Genomic DNA, 15,769 nt, shown 5'->3' with positions numbered 1-15,769 from the left:
CACAGTGAGCTCGATGATGTAAACGAGCTTGAGCGAGGCTGACCACAGCACAAGGTCTGGTCGCAGGTTGGTGGCTGCGATCTCAGCTGGGAAGCAGAGTTTCTTGTCCAAGTCTGCCAGCAGCTTCCAGTCCCGTGCTCTGCCCAGCTGCCCAGTGTCTGGTCTTATGGTGGTGAGGCTGGCTTGACCCTCGCCCTCCCGAACAAATGGTGCTGGCTGCCACCGGGATGATGGGGGAGGAAGGGCGTTCACACTTGTCCGTTGACTTTCCAGCACTGCTGCAAGACACCTTAGCACCTGGTCGTGCCGCCAGGTGTAACGGCCTTGGGTGAGGCTGGTCTTGCATCCCACTAAGATGTGCTTCAGTGTTGCTGGACTTTGACATAGAGGGCACGTGGGGTCTTCGCCATACCACTGGCTTAGGTTTGCAGGAGAAGGCAGGACATCGTAGGCAGCCCTGATGGTGAAGCTCGCTCTGAATGCCTCCATCTCCCACAGATCTTTCCAGGAGATCTTCCTCTTTTCCACTCCTTCCCATGCCATCCACTGCCCTTGCTTTGCCTGCGCCACAGCTTGTGCGCGCCTTCCTGCTTCCTCTTCCCGACGTACCTCCTGGACCACCAGCTTGCGTCTCTGAGATGGATTGGCCTTGCTCCAGGCCGGTGTACTAATCCCGAGGCCAAGACCACTCCTCCCCTCCTGCACTCGGCCCACAATGTCCCTGTGTCTGAGTGCTGCCTTTGCCTGCTCAGTTGCAGCCAATGGGGTCCACTTCCTCCCAGTGGCCAGGATGGGGGCAGCTTGGGCTACAAATGGATCATTCGAATCCAGAAGCATCATCTCCAGTCTGACTTTGGCACACTTGTACTCCTCTGTCAGACTGGAAATGGGCAGGTGTAACATCCCTTTGCCGTAGAGCCCAATGCTGCTGAGGCACCTGGGAAGGCCAAGCCACTTCCTTGCATATGAGTTGACCAGTCTCTCCAGCTTTTCCACCTTTGAGAGAGGAACTTCATAGAGGGTTAGTGGCCACAGGAGACGTGGAAGTAGTCCATACTGCATGCACCAGAGCTTCAGCTTGCCAGGAAGCAGGGTTCTGTCGATGTTCTCCAGGCCGCTGGCTACCTCCTTCCTGAGCTGCTCTACTTGCTCTTTATCTTTGAGGGAGGCATCATACCAACGGCCTAGGCTCTTCACAGGCTTCTCGGAGACCGTTGGAATGGGTTCTTTGCCAATGTGGAAGCGGTGGTCTGACAGCTTCCCCTTGACAATGGAGATGCTTCTGGACTTGCTCGGCTTGATCTTCATGCGAGCCAACTCAATGTTTTCCTGGAGCTTTCCTAGTAGCCGTACTGTGCAAGCCTTGGTCGTGGTGAGTGTTGTGAGGTCATCCATGTAGGCTCTGATCGGCGGCAGCCTCAGCCCAGGTCTTATTCGCTGTCCGCCAACCACCCATCGAGAGGCCCGAATAATGACCTCCATGGCCATGGTGAAGGCCAGCGGGGAGATGGTATGTGTATCATCCACAACTGGGTTAAAAGCACTCGACTCATAGTGGACTGCACTGAGATACCCTTTAGTACTGAGTGTAGATGGAATGGTAAATGGACTGCACTTATATAGCGCCTTATTCCAAAGCGCTTTACAATGGCCTCTCATTCACCCACACATTCACACACACATTCACACACCAATGGCGGCAAGCTACCATGCAAGGCACCGGCCCGGTCATTGGGGGCAATTTGGTGTTCAGTGTCTTGCCCAAGGACACCTCGACACGTGGCCAGCTGAGGATCGAACCACAGAACCGCAGAATCATTAGACGCCATCTCTACCTCCTGTGCCACAGCCACCCCAGTGTATTTAGTACTAGTGGTCTGATACTATTATTAGTACTAATGACTGTCAGAGTCAGAGTCTTATTCATTAGTAGATACTAGCAGTGGTGATGTAGACACTAGCATTAGTGATGTAGCAGTAGCACTATTAGCGATGAAATCCTGAAAACTGCAGTTATCAAGCCTTTACTAAAAAAGAACGGCCTAGACCCATTTGTACTAAACAACTACAGACCCATATCAAACCTATACGTTTTGAAATAGTTGCCCACGATCAACTTAGCACTTATATACCGTATTTTCCGCACTATAAGGCGCACCGGATTATAAGGCGCACCTTCAATGAATGGCCTATTTTAGAACTGTTTTCATATACAGGGCGCACCGGATTATAAGGCGCATAGAATAGAAGATACTGCAGTCAAACGTTTGACTGGGGTTGCGTTACGCCCAAGCTCCACCTACTGCGTTGCGTCACCTCTCCATCGGTGTTGTGTCAATTTCCCGTTGTCCATGCTCCACCTGAGCGTTGTCACCGTCAACGTTCTACCTGCTCCACTGTCAAAAATATATATTTTTCCACCTCAAGTATCAGGCGTTCGTCATCCATTTTTGCAACAAGCGTCAAGGACCTGCGGTGATTCACAGCTGACTCGCGTGAATAGCAATTCACAATAGCTGCGACCACGAGCTATAGAGTAGTGATGGCGAGATGAAGCTTCTTGAACTGTTGAAGCTTTCCATCAAATTGCGTCACACTTGGACCGAAGCTTCATGTTGCTTCATTTGCTCTACTGCACCATCAAGTGGACAATAAATGTATAGCAGGCAGAGTGATAATGACACCGTGGATTTGGTGTGTGAAGCTTTGAATTGAATAAATGTGCTTGTGTTACTAGGAACAACAACATTTTATTAATTTTTATTTAAAAATAACAATTTCCCCACAGTGCTGGGCTTCAGGCGGTTTCTTTTTTTTTAGACGATTTCACCTGCTTTTGAAAATATCCTTTCACAGGGCACAGATGAAGCTGGGGTACATAGATAATTAACGGCAAGTTTATACAAATTAGGATACACATGTTTGTGTTCTTCCCAATACTGTAGGGGGTTCTGCATCCTTTCGATGTTTGGTTCAGCCAGGTAGGTATGGACCTCCACTGTTGCATCTGCAGTTACATTTTGGGTCCTCGCCTGCAGGACTGTGGTGTCTAAACGACGCCACAGTTTGTTACCTAAAACAGACAAACAGGCTGTCAGTGTCAGTGAATATATACAATAAGACAATTAGAATGTATCCAGTATACATTACCTTGAGTCACAGGCTGCGAAGCTTCTGATATGGGGGGTTGTGATGACGAGGAGGAGGAGGAGGAGCCAAATCCGAGCCACTTCCCGAATCGTACGTCATCAACACACGCCTCGGTACGCGCTTCACAAAAATCTGCCTCTGTTACTCGATACACGCTCCGAAGCGTCGGCTTCATCTCGCCATCACTACTATAGAGTAGTTATGTGTTACATAGCAAGATGAACACACAGTTCTTGCTTTTGAACACGAGCTAAAACGAGAGTATGTTTACAAGTCAACCCTCCCTTACCGGTAGCCTCCGGCAAACGAGAATAATGAATCCAATCCACAAATTATAAGTGTTTAGTGATCGTTAAACTGTTGTTTATTATATCGAGTGGGTACTTTAAAACTTCAAGTTGAAAGCACCAAGAAGGACCGCCTCGAAATTCATCGATGTTCATGTCCCGTGCTAGCGCTGTTGCCTTCATTCGAATAGTGACTGTAGAGATGCTTCTACTTGCTGCTCTCTGTTCAACAACCCACTGTTCGAGTTTGTCCTCTAACTGATCTAACTGTGGCCATCTCGCTTTGTTCCCTCGCAAACTCTGTTTAGTCTTCTTTACTTGGGGTCTTTATACACACACAAGTGGTGTGGGACTGTGAGTAAGCACATCAGTACCGGTGTTTACTGATTACCGTAATGCTGCAAGCGGTGCGGCTTTGTAGTTTACCAGTCGTACTGAAACATTTTGACAGAGCGCCTTGAGCGCCGTGTACAACCAGTATGGATCAACCAATTAACCAATTGATCCATGTATAAGGGTTATAAGGCGCACTGTCGTTTTTTGGGGAAATTAAAGGCTTTTAAGTGCGCCTTATAGTGCGGAAAATACGGTAACCCAAAATGATTTCACCTACATAGCACTGAAACAGCCCTTATTAAGGTACTTAATGACATTTGTGTAAATACTGACTCCAGAAAAGTAATTTTTTTGGTACTACTAGACCTTAGCGCTTCCTTTGACACTGTAGAACACAACATTCTAATAGATAGACTAAAAACCTGGGTAGGACTTTCGGGCACTGCCCTAAACTGATTTAGATCCTACCTACAGAACAGAAGCTACTATGTCTCCATTGGCAACTTTGTGTCTGACAAAATTAAAATGACAATCCTTGGCCCCCTCCTATTCAATCTCTACATGCTTCCATTGGGACACATCATAAAAAAGAACAAAATTGCCTACCACAACTATGCGGATGACACTAACATCTACATAGCCCTCTCACCGAACGACTATAGTCCCATTGACGACCTCTTTTATTGCAACAAGTAAACACCTGGATGACACAAAACTTCTTCCAACTAGGACAAGGACAAAACAGAGATAATTGTGTTCGGTGCACCTGACAAAATATCGAAAGTCAGTGATTCTCTCTCTCTCTCTCCAAACAAAAAAACAGGTCCGAAATCTTGGTGTAATTCTAGACTCCGATCTATACTTCAACAGCCACATAAACTCAATAAATAAATCAGCCTACTATCACCTGAAAAACGTAACAAGAATGAGAGGTTTCATGTCCAGACCTTGAAAAACTCATCCAATCGAGTAAGAGGCCGATCTAAAGGGGCTGTTCGTAAATTGCAGCTCATCCAAAGTACTCCTAATTACATACAAATCATGTAGTAGTATGATGTAGTAGTAGTAGCGATGTAGATACTAGCAGTAGTGATGTAGACACTAAGCGTGTCCTTTTCCAAACCACAGCTCTTTGCTCACATTACAACACCTTCTTACAATGATTTCACGTTAGTTGAATGAAGTAGCCATTCCCTTTAACTGGCTTTTGATTTCCTTCCACATCCACCAGTATCACAGCCATCATCTGGACATTTCATTTTCTGAACCATTCATCAAGAGTAATCTGGAATACAAATGCTGATTGGTCCCGACAGGAGATGGAGCAGCAGTTTGAGAGAGAACGTCTCTCATTGGAGGAGCAGAAGACCCGCCTCCGCCAGCAACTGGACGGCCTGAGGGAGGAGCTAACCGCCCGGCTCGACGCCGCCACTCAGGAGGTGAGGAACCGGCCAATCCGACGTCTCCTTTTCAAACTCCTCCATTTCCTGTGTGTCTGTGATTTCCTGTGTGTCTGTGATTTCCTGTGTGTCTGTGATTTCCTGTATGTCTGTGATTTCCTCTTTGTCTGTGATTTCCTGTGTATCTGTGATTTCCTGTGTATCTATGATTTCCTGTTTGTCTGTGATTTTATTTTATTTTTTCACGTGATTCGATATGCAGAAAGAAACCGTCTGTCTCAGCTGATTTGAAATGCAGATTCCCGGCTTGTCGAGATGCCAGTTCCTTGATATGAGTCATCACAGAGAGGCAACGTTATGATGTTTACATCACATTTACATTTACACCTTCTAGCAGACGCTTTTATCCAAAGCGACTTACAATCAGAGATGACAGGGACAATCTCTCCCTGGAGTAACTCAGGGCTGAGTGTCTTACTCAAGGGCTCACTGGTGGTGGTGTTCCCAGGTGGGATTTGAACCTATGACCCTCTGATCACCAGGCCACCACTACCCCCCCGATGTCTTTCTCAGAGTCTCTCTCAGCAGTGAGTCATACGCAGCATCACTGTATGACTCACTCCTGTTTAGCCTCGGATTCTATTATCGGGTGCTTAGCTTGGGTTTGCTTAATCCCTCTCTCTCTCTCTCTCCCTCCCTCCCTTCCTCCCCGCTCCCCCCCCCCAGGTGTGCCGTCTGCAGGAGAAGGTGAAGGAGGGAGAGGAGGGGCTGGGCTCCTCGGAGGAGCTCGTCTCCTCGCTGAAGGAGGCGCAGGACGGCCTGCTGGAGGAGCTGGACGCCACGCGGGCGAGGCTGAGAGAGACCAGCAACCTGCTCACCTCCCTGCAGGTACACACACACACACACACACACACACACAAACACACACACACCAGCAGGCTGAGACACTGCTCACCTCCCTGCAGGTACACACACACACACACACCCACACACAAACACACACACACTGCCCTGGATCAGCCTGTGTTGAATTATGTATGTCTCCAGATGGTGTCACTGACACTTCATTACTGCCTCCTCTTAGACTGACAACAGGCCCTTGACCCTGCCACCCACAGATCACACTCTCTCTCTTCATTCTGATCCTGCATAAAACAGGCCCTCTGAATGTCAGGGGAGTGTGTGTGGTGTGTGTGTGTGTGTGTGTGTGTGTGTGTGTGTGTGTGTGTGTGTGTGTGTGTGTGTGTGTGCGTGCGTGCGTGCGTGCGTGCGTGCGTGCGTGCGTGCGTGCGTGCGTGCGTGCGTGTGTAGGACAGGAGTCTGTCTGTCTGTCCATCTGTTTGTGTCTGTCTGTCTCTCTCTGTCTGTCTGTCTCTCTCTCTCTGTCTGTCTGTCTGTCTATCTCTCTCTCTGTCTGTCTGTCCGTCTGTCCGTCTCTCTGTCTGCCCGTCTGTCTCTCTGTCTGTCCGTCTGTCTGTCTCTCTGTCATTCTCTCTGTCTGCCTGTCTGTCTGTCTGTCTGTCTGTTTGTCTTTCTGTCTGTCTGTCTCTCTGTCTCTCTGTCTGTCTCTCTGTCTGTCTGCCCATCTGTCTGTCTCTCTGTCTGTCCCTCTGTCTCTCTGTCCGTCTGTCTATCTGACTTAATAACCCCCCCCCCCCCCCCCCCCCCAGGGAGAGATGGAGGCTCAGAAGCGGCAGCATGATGCCAAACTCATCACCACCAAAGAAGAAGAGAAACTCAAGATGGACAAGATGGCGTTGGAGCTGGAGCTGAAGTGGACCGAGACGCTAAGGTGTGTGTGTGTGTGTGTGTGTGTGTGTGTGTGGGGGGGGGGGGGGGGGGCGGTATCTCTCTTCCCCTCTCTCTCTCTCTCTCTCTCTATGTAGGTATCTCTCTTCCCCTCTCTCTCTCTCTCTCTATGTAGGTATCTCTCTTCTCCTCTCTCTCTCTCTCTCTCTCTCTCTCTCTCTCTCTCTCTCTCTCTTTCTCTCTTTCTCTCTCTTTCTCTCTCTATCTATCCCTCTCTTTCTAATGCCAGTCTAACAGGCAGTGTTGTACAAACAGATTTGTGTTCATCAAATATGTAAACAGAACAAACTAATTCTCTCTCTTTCTTTCTCTTTATTGACCTCTCTATCCCTCTCTCCCTCCTCCTCTCTCCCTCTCCCTCCCCCTCCCCCTCCCGCTCTCTCTTCTCTCACTCACACTCACTGTATTATTTAAAATAATATTACCTGTTTTTATTTGTACATGATTCCATTGTGATATTCATATGTGGTGTGTGTGTTTGTGTGTGTGTGTCCAGGCAGGAGTGTAAGAAGCTGCGTGAGGAGCTGAGGCAGGAGCACGAGGAGGCGCGGGGGGCGGGGCTAATCCAGCTAGCCCACAGCAAGGAGGCGGAGTTTAGCACCGCCCGTGACACCTGGCAGCGCAGGGTGGACGACCTCCTGGAGCAGGTGAGAGGCTCCGCCCCCCCATGGTCTCCATGGTTACACACACACACAGCAACGCAGGGTAGACGACCTCCGGAGATGTTGACCAACCTGGTGACCAACTACAAGAAACGTCTGACCTCTCACCTCTGTGCCTGCCAACAAGGGTTCTAAGTCATGTTTTGCTAGGGGGTGAAATACTTATTTCCCTCGATCAAATGCAAATCAATTTCTAACTTTTATATAATGTGTTTTTCTGGATTTCTTTTTGATATTCTGTCTCTCACTGTTAAAATAAACCTACCATTAAAATTATAGACCGTTAATTTCTTTGTCAGTGGGCAAACAAAATCGGCAGGAGATAAAATACTTATTTCCCCCACTGTATATTTAGTATTTTTGTTCTGTTTTTGTTTTTGTTTTATTCTCTGTTTTCTGTTCAGTGTCCTTGAGTTTGAGAAAGGTGCTTTTAAATTAAATCTATTATTACTATTATAATTATTACGTGCACGCACGGACCCTCTCTCACACACACACACACACACACACACACACACACACACTCTCCGTCTCATTATTCAGTGTAATAATACTGGGTAGTAACAGGCTGGATCCTCTAATGAGCTTCACTGATACTAATGTAGCATGACACTGTGTGTGTGGGTGTGTGGGTGTGTGGGTGTGTGTGTCTGTGTGTGTGAGAAGATGATGAAACAGTTGTCAGGATCGTCATTGAAGCTGGTCTACTGTACAACACTGTATCTAATCTCTACCCCCATCATCTCCTCCCTCTCTCTCTTTCATCTCTCACCCCATCCTCTCCTCCCTCTCTCTCTCTCTCTCTTTCATTTCTCCCCCATCCTCTCCTCCCTTTCCCTCTGTCTCTCACCCTCACAACCCCCCCCCCTTCTCTTCTCTCCCTCCCTCCCCCCTCTCTCCCTCCCTCTCTCCCTCCCTCTCTCTCTCCCTCCCCCCTCTCCCTCCCCTCTCTCCCTCCAGATCTCCCTGCTGAAGCAGAGCCTGGAGATGCAGCTGTCCCAGTCGCAGGCATCGCTGCAGCAGCTGCAGCAGCAGTTTGGCCAGGAGAGGGAGCACCTGAGTCTGCAGCTGCAGGAGGTGCAGCAGGAGCAGCAGCGCAGGGAGCAGAGGCTGCAGGACGCCCACGGCTGCGCCATGCAGGACCTGGAGGACCAACGGCAGCACCACCTGAAGGTGGGTGAGACACGCACACTCACACACAGAGACACACACACACAGAGACACACACACTCACACAGATGCACGCATGCACACACTCACACAAGCACGCACACACACACACACACACACACACACACACACAGAGACGCACACGTGCACGCACGCACACACACACGCACAGAGACACACGCACATGCACACACAGAGACACACACACACACACACACACGCACGCACACACACACGCACACACGCACACACATGCACACACACACGCGCACACACACACACACACACACACACACATACACACACATGCCCACACGCACACACACTCTCTCTAGACTGTGAGAGACAGAGAGAGAGTAATGAAGCAGAGAGTGAGAGAGAGAGAGAGTGAGAGAGAGAGAGAGAGAGATCACCTTGCCAGCCAGGTGATATATGTCTTCCCAGGCGACATGGCGGGGCGGTGGGGTTCATGCTTGGCTGACTGCTGCTACTGTTCTGCTGATTTATTCACTGCTGTTTAATAAGTCAGAGACCTCTGGAGTGGCCGACCTCCAGAAGCTCTGCTCTCCTCCACAATATAATACAACTCACCGCATCACAAAAGCAGCTTCTAGCTTTCAGAGACTAACCAGGAAAGATGTGCAGTTGAGGGACGGAGGGAGGGAGAGAGTAGAAAATAACTCTTCTCTCTCTCTCTCCCTCTCCCCCCCTCTTCCTCTCCCTCTCTCTCTCTCTCTCTCTCTCTCTCTCTCTCTCTCTCTCTCTCTCTCTCTCTCTCTCTGTCTCTCTCTCTCTATGCTTAAAAGCGGCTTAAAAATGTTCATGGTATATCAATAATAATAAAAAAAAACAGGACAGCTGTTTCCAATGTGAGTTTGTCAGGTTTGCGGTATGACACAGTCATGAAGATAAACATGACAACATTCACCTTGCCTCCCAGACAGACAAACAGGTAGGCAGACAGACAAGTAGGCAGACAGACAGACAGGTAGGCATACAGACAGATAGACGGGCAGGTAGACAGGTAGGCAGGCAGACAGGCAGACAGACAGACAGGTAGGCATACAGACAGAACAGACAGGTAGGCAGATATACAGGCAGGCAGGCAGGCATGCAGACAGACAGGTAGGCAGACAGACAGAGGGGTAGGCAGACTGACAGACAGACAAACAGACAGACAGGTAGGCAGACAGACACAGGAAGGCAGACAGACAGGAAGACAGACAGGCAGACAGACAGGAAGGCATACAGACGGGCAGGCAGACAGAAAGACAGACAGGTAGACATACAGACAGGCAGACAGACAGGAAGGCAGACAGACAGAAAGACAGACAGAGAGAGAGACAGACAGGCAGACAAACAGACAGACAGGCAGACAGACTGCCAGGTAGGCAGACAGACAGACAGGAATGCAGACAGACAGTCAGACAGACAGACAGCTAGGCAGACAGACAGGCAGACAGGAAGGCAGACAGCCAGGTAGGCAGACAGACAGACAGACAGGAAGGCAGACAGACAGACAGTCAGACAGGTAGGCAAGCAGGCAGACACGAAGGCAGACAGACGGGTAGGCAGACAGGCAGGCAGACAGACAGACAGACAGACAGGAAGACAGACAGACAGACAGACAGACATGAAGGCAGACAGGCAGACAGACCATCAGACAGGCAGACACAGACAGACAGACAGACAGGCAGACAGACAGACAAACGTGGGTTGTCTGACACATATTAGGATCTATCGTTGGTTTCAGACAGATTTAAGGTACTTCGAGCGCTAACCAGATTGTGTTAGCTTAAGCGAGGCGTCAGCGACAAACTGTCTCTTCTCTGACTCACCTCGCCCGCGGCTGAGGCTCACATTGTCTGATGTCATCTGTTGCCGTGACAGCAGGCGTCACCCTGAGACTAATAAAGTTATTAAAAATCTGTGCCGCATGCACGCCTTTACTGGAACATTACTGGGACATTACTGGACATTACTGGACATTACTGGACATTACCGGACATTACTGGACATTACTGAACTTTACTGGGACATTACTGGACATTACTGGACATTACTGGACATTACTGGACTTTACTGGGACATTACTGGACATTACTGGACATTACTGGACTTTACTGGACTTCACTGGGACATTACTGGACTTTACTGGGACATTACTGGACATTACTGGACTTTACTGGGACATTACTGGACTTTACTGGGACATTACTGGACTTTACTGGGACATTACTGGACATTACTGGGACATTACTGGACTTTACTGGGACATTACTGGACATTACTGGGACATTACTGGACTTTACTGGGACATTACTGGACATTGCTGGGACATTACTGGACTTTACTGGGACATTACTGGACATTACTGGGACTATGCTGTCCTCAGGAACATATTCAGTAGTAATCGTGCCAGTCTGTCTTTACTATGTTCTCTGGGTGTGTTTGTGTGTGTGTGTGTGTGTGTGTGTGTGTGTGTGTGTGTGTGTGTGTGTGTGTGTGTGTGTGTGTGTGTGTGTGTGTGTGTGTGTGTGTGTGTGTGTGTGTGTGTGTGTGTGTGTGTGTGTGTGTGTGTGTGTGTGTGTGTGTGTGTGTGTGTGTGTGTGTGTGTGTGTGTGTGTGTGTGTGTTTGCAGGGCCTGGAAGAGCGTCTGCGGGCGCAGCATCATGTGGAGCTGCAGTCACTGCGGGAGCAGCACAGACACAGCATCGACACGCTCAGACAGCAGTCAGAACAGGAGCTGCAGACGCTGCGCTTTGAACTGGAGGATGAGGGCAAGGCCATGCTGGGTAACGCACACACACACACACACACACACACACACACGCACATGCACACACACGCACGCACGCACACACACACACACACACACACACACACACACACACACACACACACACACACGCATGCACACTGCCAATCTTAACAGCACACTTGTTGTTAGTGTACATTGGCTGCATTCTCATTTTATGCACCCAAATTGTGGAATGCACTGCCAGTTTACATTAGGGATGCAACCTCAGCAAATATGTTCAAGTCAAGACTAAAAACCCATCTTTTTAATATTTACTTTAAATGACTAAATCATTTAATTATGATTATATAATTATTGGAGCACTTTGAGCTGCAACGTTTGCAGGAAAAGTGCTATACAAATAAAAGTTATTATTATTATTTTCATCTCTATCTCTCTATCTCTCTCTCTATCTCTGTCTGTCTCTCTCTGATTCTGGAACGTTCCATCAAGGCCTGTTAGAGACAGGTGTAGTTCTGCTATATGATGAATGGGATTAAATTAGCCTGCATGACCTATCATCACTAAAGACACTCTCTCTCTCTCTCTCTCTCCCCTCTCCCCTCCCCCTTCTCCCACCCCCCCAGCCTCTCTGAGGTCAGAGCTGAACCATCTCCATGCGTCGGCCATCGAGCACCTCCGTCAGACCCACCACCAGGAGACGTCCACGGCCCAGCAGGAGCTGGAGGACGCCCTGGAGCACCGCCGCATCCAGGTGGGTCCTTACCTGGGCCTTAGGGAGGAGGGGGGGGTCCTTACCTGGGCCTTAGGGAGGAGGGGGGGGGTCCTTACCTGGGCCTTAGGAAGGAGGAGGGGGCGGGTCCTTACCTGGGCCTTAGGGAGGAGGGGTGGGGGGGGTCCTTACCTGGGCCTTAGGGAGGAGGGGTGGGGGGGGTCCTTACCTGGGCATTAGGGAGGAGAGGGTCCTTACCTGGGCCTTAGGGAGGAGGGGTGGGGGGGGTCCTTACCTGGGCATTAGGGAGGAGAGGGTCCTTACCTGGGCCTTAGGGAGGAGGAGGGGGCGGGTCCTTACCTGGGCCTTAGGGAGGAGGGACACCCCCCCTGCGTTGCCAAGGTTACAGCAGGTTGGATAACGCAGCAGGTGCCCTCTACAGGCACACACACACACACACACAACACTTGTGTGTCTCATGTGTACTCATGTCAGAGCTGTGGAGTCACCTGACGCTCACCTTTAACCAGCACACACACACACACACACACACAAACCCACACACCCACACACTCACACACACACAGACATGCACACACACACACACACACACTCAGACATGCGCGCGCACGCACACACACACACACACACAGACATGGACACATACACACACACACACACACACAGACAGCTTGTAGCTAATGGCTGCGTGTGCATGTGTGTGTGTGTGTGTGTGTGTGTGTGTGTGTGTGTGTGTGTGTGTGTGTGTGTGTGTGTGTGTGTGTGTGTGTGTGCGTGCGCCTGTCTGTTTCCGTGGGCCATGTCTGACCTTGTGTTCTCATGCTTATTCAGGAAACACACACACACTACCTCAGACATTACATTCACAGGACTACCACACTTCCTGGCGTTTCAACCTTGCCCTAAGCCTGTTCTCTCCCTCTCTTCCACACACACACACACACACACACACACACACACAGCCTTTTCTTTTAAATTAGATTCAACTTCATTGTCATTGTACAGGGTACAAGTAAGAAAACGAAATGTAGTTTAGCATCTAACCAGAAAGTGCAAACAAATAGTGGTATTGTGCAAACATTACAGTATAGGTATTACAGTTAGTATCAAACAATGAATATGAAGTGAATATATGTGAGTATGATGTGTACAATATCAATATGATATGTTATGATTGTTATTATGAAATAATGAAGTACAGTGTTGTGGCTTTTCCGCCTCTCCTGGGGGTCCTAGATGGCAGGGAGCTGGGCACGGGTGATGTACTGGGCGGTTTTCACCTCCCGTTGCAGGGCTTTCCGGTCAGAGACAGAGCAGCTGCCATACCACACTGTTATGGTCTGTTGGTCAGGATGCTCTCGGTGGTGCACCGGTAGAAGTTGGCCAGAATCCTGGGAGACAGCTTGGCTTTCTTCAGTCTCCTCAGGAAGTATAGACGTGGGGCAGAGTGGGGCAGTCCCACTCATATTTTTCATTTTATTGGACAGATACAGTGCAAACAGACAGGAAAGTAAGGAAAGAAGGGAGAGAGGGCATGTCAGCAGGGCATGGGCCGGATTCGAACCCATGCCGACATGGGCATATGTGTGCACACTGTAGACCGCGGTGCTAGACCACTGGACCACCCTAGGCCATGGTGCTAGACCACTGGACCACCCCAGGCCATGGTGCTAGACCACTGGACCACCCCAGGCCATGGTGCTAGACCACTGGACCACCCAAGGCCATGGTGCTAGACCACTGGACCACCCCAGGCCAGGGTGCTAGACCACTGGACCACCCCAGGCCATGGTGCTGTGCCTCTTTGACCAGGGCGGAGGAGCTGAGGGTCCAAGAGAGGGCCAGGTTGTTGAACCTCCTCCCTACCACCGTGGTGTCGTCTGCCAACTTGGTGGTGTTAGAGCCATGCATCGGCACGCAGTCGTGAGTGAAGGGAGAGTAGAGGTAGAGGGCTCAGCACGCAGCGCTGTGGCACGCCGGTGTTCAGGGTCAGGGGTCAGGATCAGGGTGGTGTGGTTGTCAAGCTTAACAAACTGAGGTGTCTGTTGATCAGGACGTCCAGGGTTGGTCAGGACGTCCAGGGCCCAGTGGCAGAGGGAGACTGATGCCAAGGTCACTGAGTTTGGTGACCAGCTTGGAGGGGTCATAGGGGGGTCAGGGTGGAATGTTGTGGTAGGCCAGAACAGCTCCCTCACAACATCTGTCAGCCTCACAACTGTACTACGCTATGGCCTATACTACGTGCTATGCTACCTGCTATGCTACATGCTATACTAGGTGCTATACTAGGTGCTATGCTACCTGCTATACTATGTGCTATACTACATGCTATGCTATGTGCTATGCTACATGCTATGCGCTATGCTACATGCTATGCTATGTGCTACGCTACATGCTATGTTATGTGCTATGCTACGTGCTATCCCCTGTGATAAGCAAGAGTCTCGTCAGCGCTAATCCTTTAAGAGCGTCCACACATTCATCCTTAATGAGCGTGTGATGCTAATCCCAGACCGGAGGCTACCTGTGTGTTCCTCCGCCCCTCATCAACAACAACAACCACAACCACGCTCTGATCTGTAAACATGGAAACATTAACGCCTTAATCAAAGAGCCAGAGTGTGTGTGTGTGTGTGTGTGTGTGTGTGTGTGTGTGTGTGTGTGTGTGTGTGTTGTTTCTTCCTTTGAACCCCATCGCCATCGGTGGGTGGGTGGGTGGGTATGTGTGTGTGGGTGGGTATGTGTGTGTGTGTGTGTGGGTATGTGTGGTTGTGTGTGTGTTCGTGGTGAGGAGATTTGTGATCAGCTTGGACGCTGCGGACCTGTGGAAGCCAGCTTTCTGATTGGCTCCTGGATTCACCTTCACGTCTCCTTTGTGTGTGTGTGTGTGTGTGTGTGTGTCTGTCCATAAGAGAGAGCTTTAATTAAACACACACATACACACACACACACACACACATGCTCAATGAATCACTGAGCTTGATGCTAATGGTCTTGCATCCGCAGAGGAGGACTATATCTCACAGCGGCAGGACGCAGCAGTGATTTGCTGTAATCTGGCCAGATGAATGAGCAGATGGAGAGGTGATGTCTGCAGGGGGGGCTTTCTGCTGATCCATGACTCCAGACGTAATCTGTTTCGACGTTTTCTAATCAGTAATCAATCATGATAATCAATCAGTTGTTCTCTCTCTCTGGGTTGCTGTGGGCGAGGTTTAGACCAATGGCAGCAGCAGCATCTCTCTCTCTCTCTCTCTTTTTCTCTCTTTTTCTCCCTTCAATTGGCTTTATTGACATGAACAATCTAATCATAAGATAAACAGATGAAAACTACCAGAAAGTGAAGACAAATAGTGACAAGCACATTTGGTAATGAAAGATCATATGTTTATGGTCCAGAGGCTTATTGATCTCTATGATTAATAATAATAATAATAATACATGTTATTTACCTTGCGCAT

General features: G+C 49.4%; 1 protein-coding gene across 1 annotated transcript in view; it reads left to right on the top strand.

Moving 5' to 3' along the window:
- The window catches only part of fam184ab (family with sequence similarity 184 member Ab), a gene marked incomplete at both ends in the record, with an annotated part of 110,256 nt that overhangs the window by 72,496 nt on the left and 21,991 nt on the right, over window positions 1-15,769 (top strand). Inside the window, 7 exon segments of the mRNA XM_080550424.1 lie at window positions 5,090-5,212; window positions 5,900-6,061; window positions 6,844-6,965; window positions 7,479-7,629; window positions 8,605-8,817; window positions 11,456-11,609; window positions 12,202-12,329. Of these exon segments, the coding sequence (XP_080406550.1) occupies window positions 5,090-5,212; window positions 5,900-6,061; window positions 6,844-6,965; window positions 7,479-7,629; window positions 8,605-8,817; window positions 11,456-11,609; window positions 12,202-12,329 (1,053 nt within the window).

The sequence above is a fragment of the Nansenia antarctica genome, assembly GCF_963989245.1.
Source record: "Nansenia antarctica genome assembly, chromosome: 1".
In the NCBI taxonomy this organism is placed as follows: domain Eukaryota; kingdom Metazoa; phylum Chordata; class Actinopteri; order Argentiniformes; family Microstomatidae; genus Nansenia; species Nansenia antarctica.
This window is presented reverse-complemented; position numbering and strand designations above follow the sequence as displayed.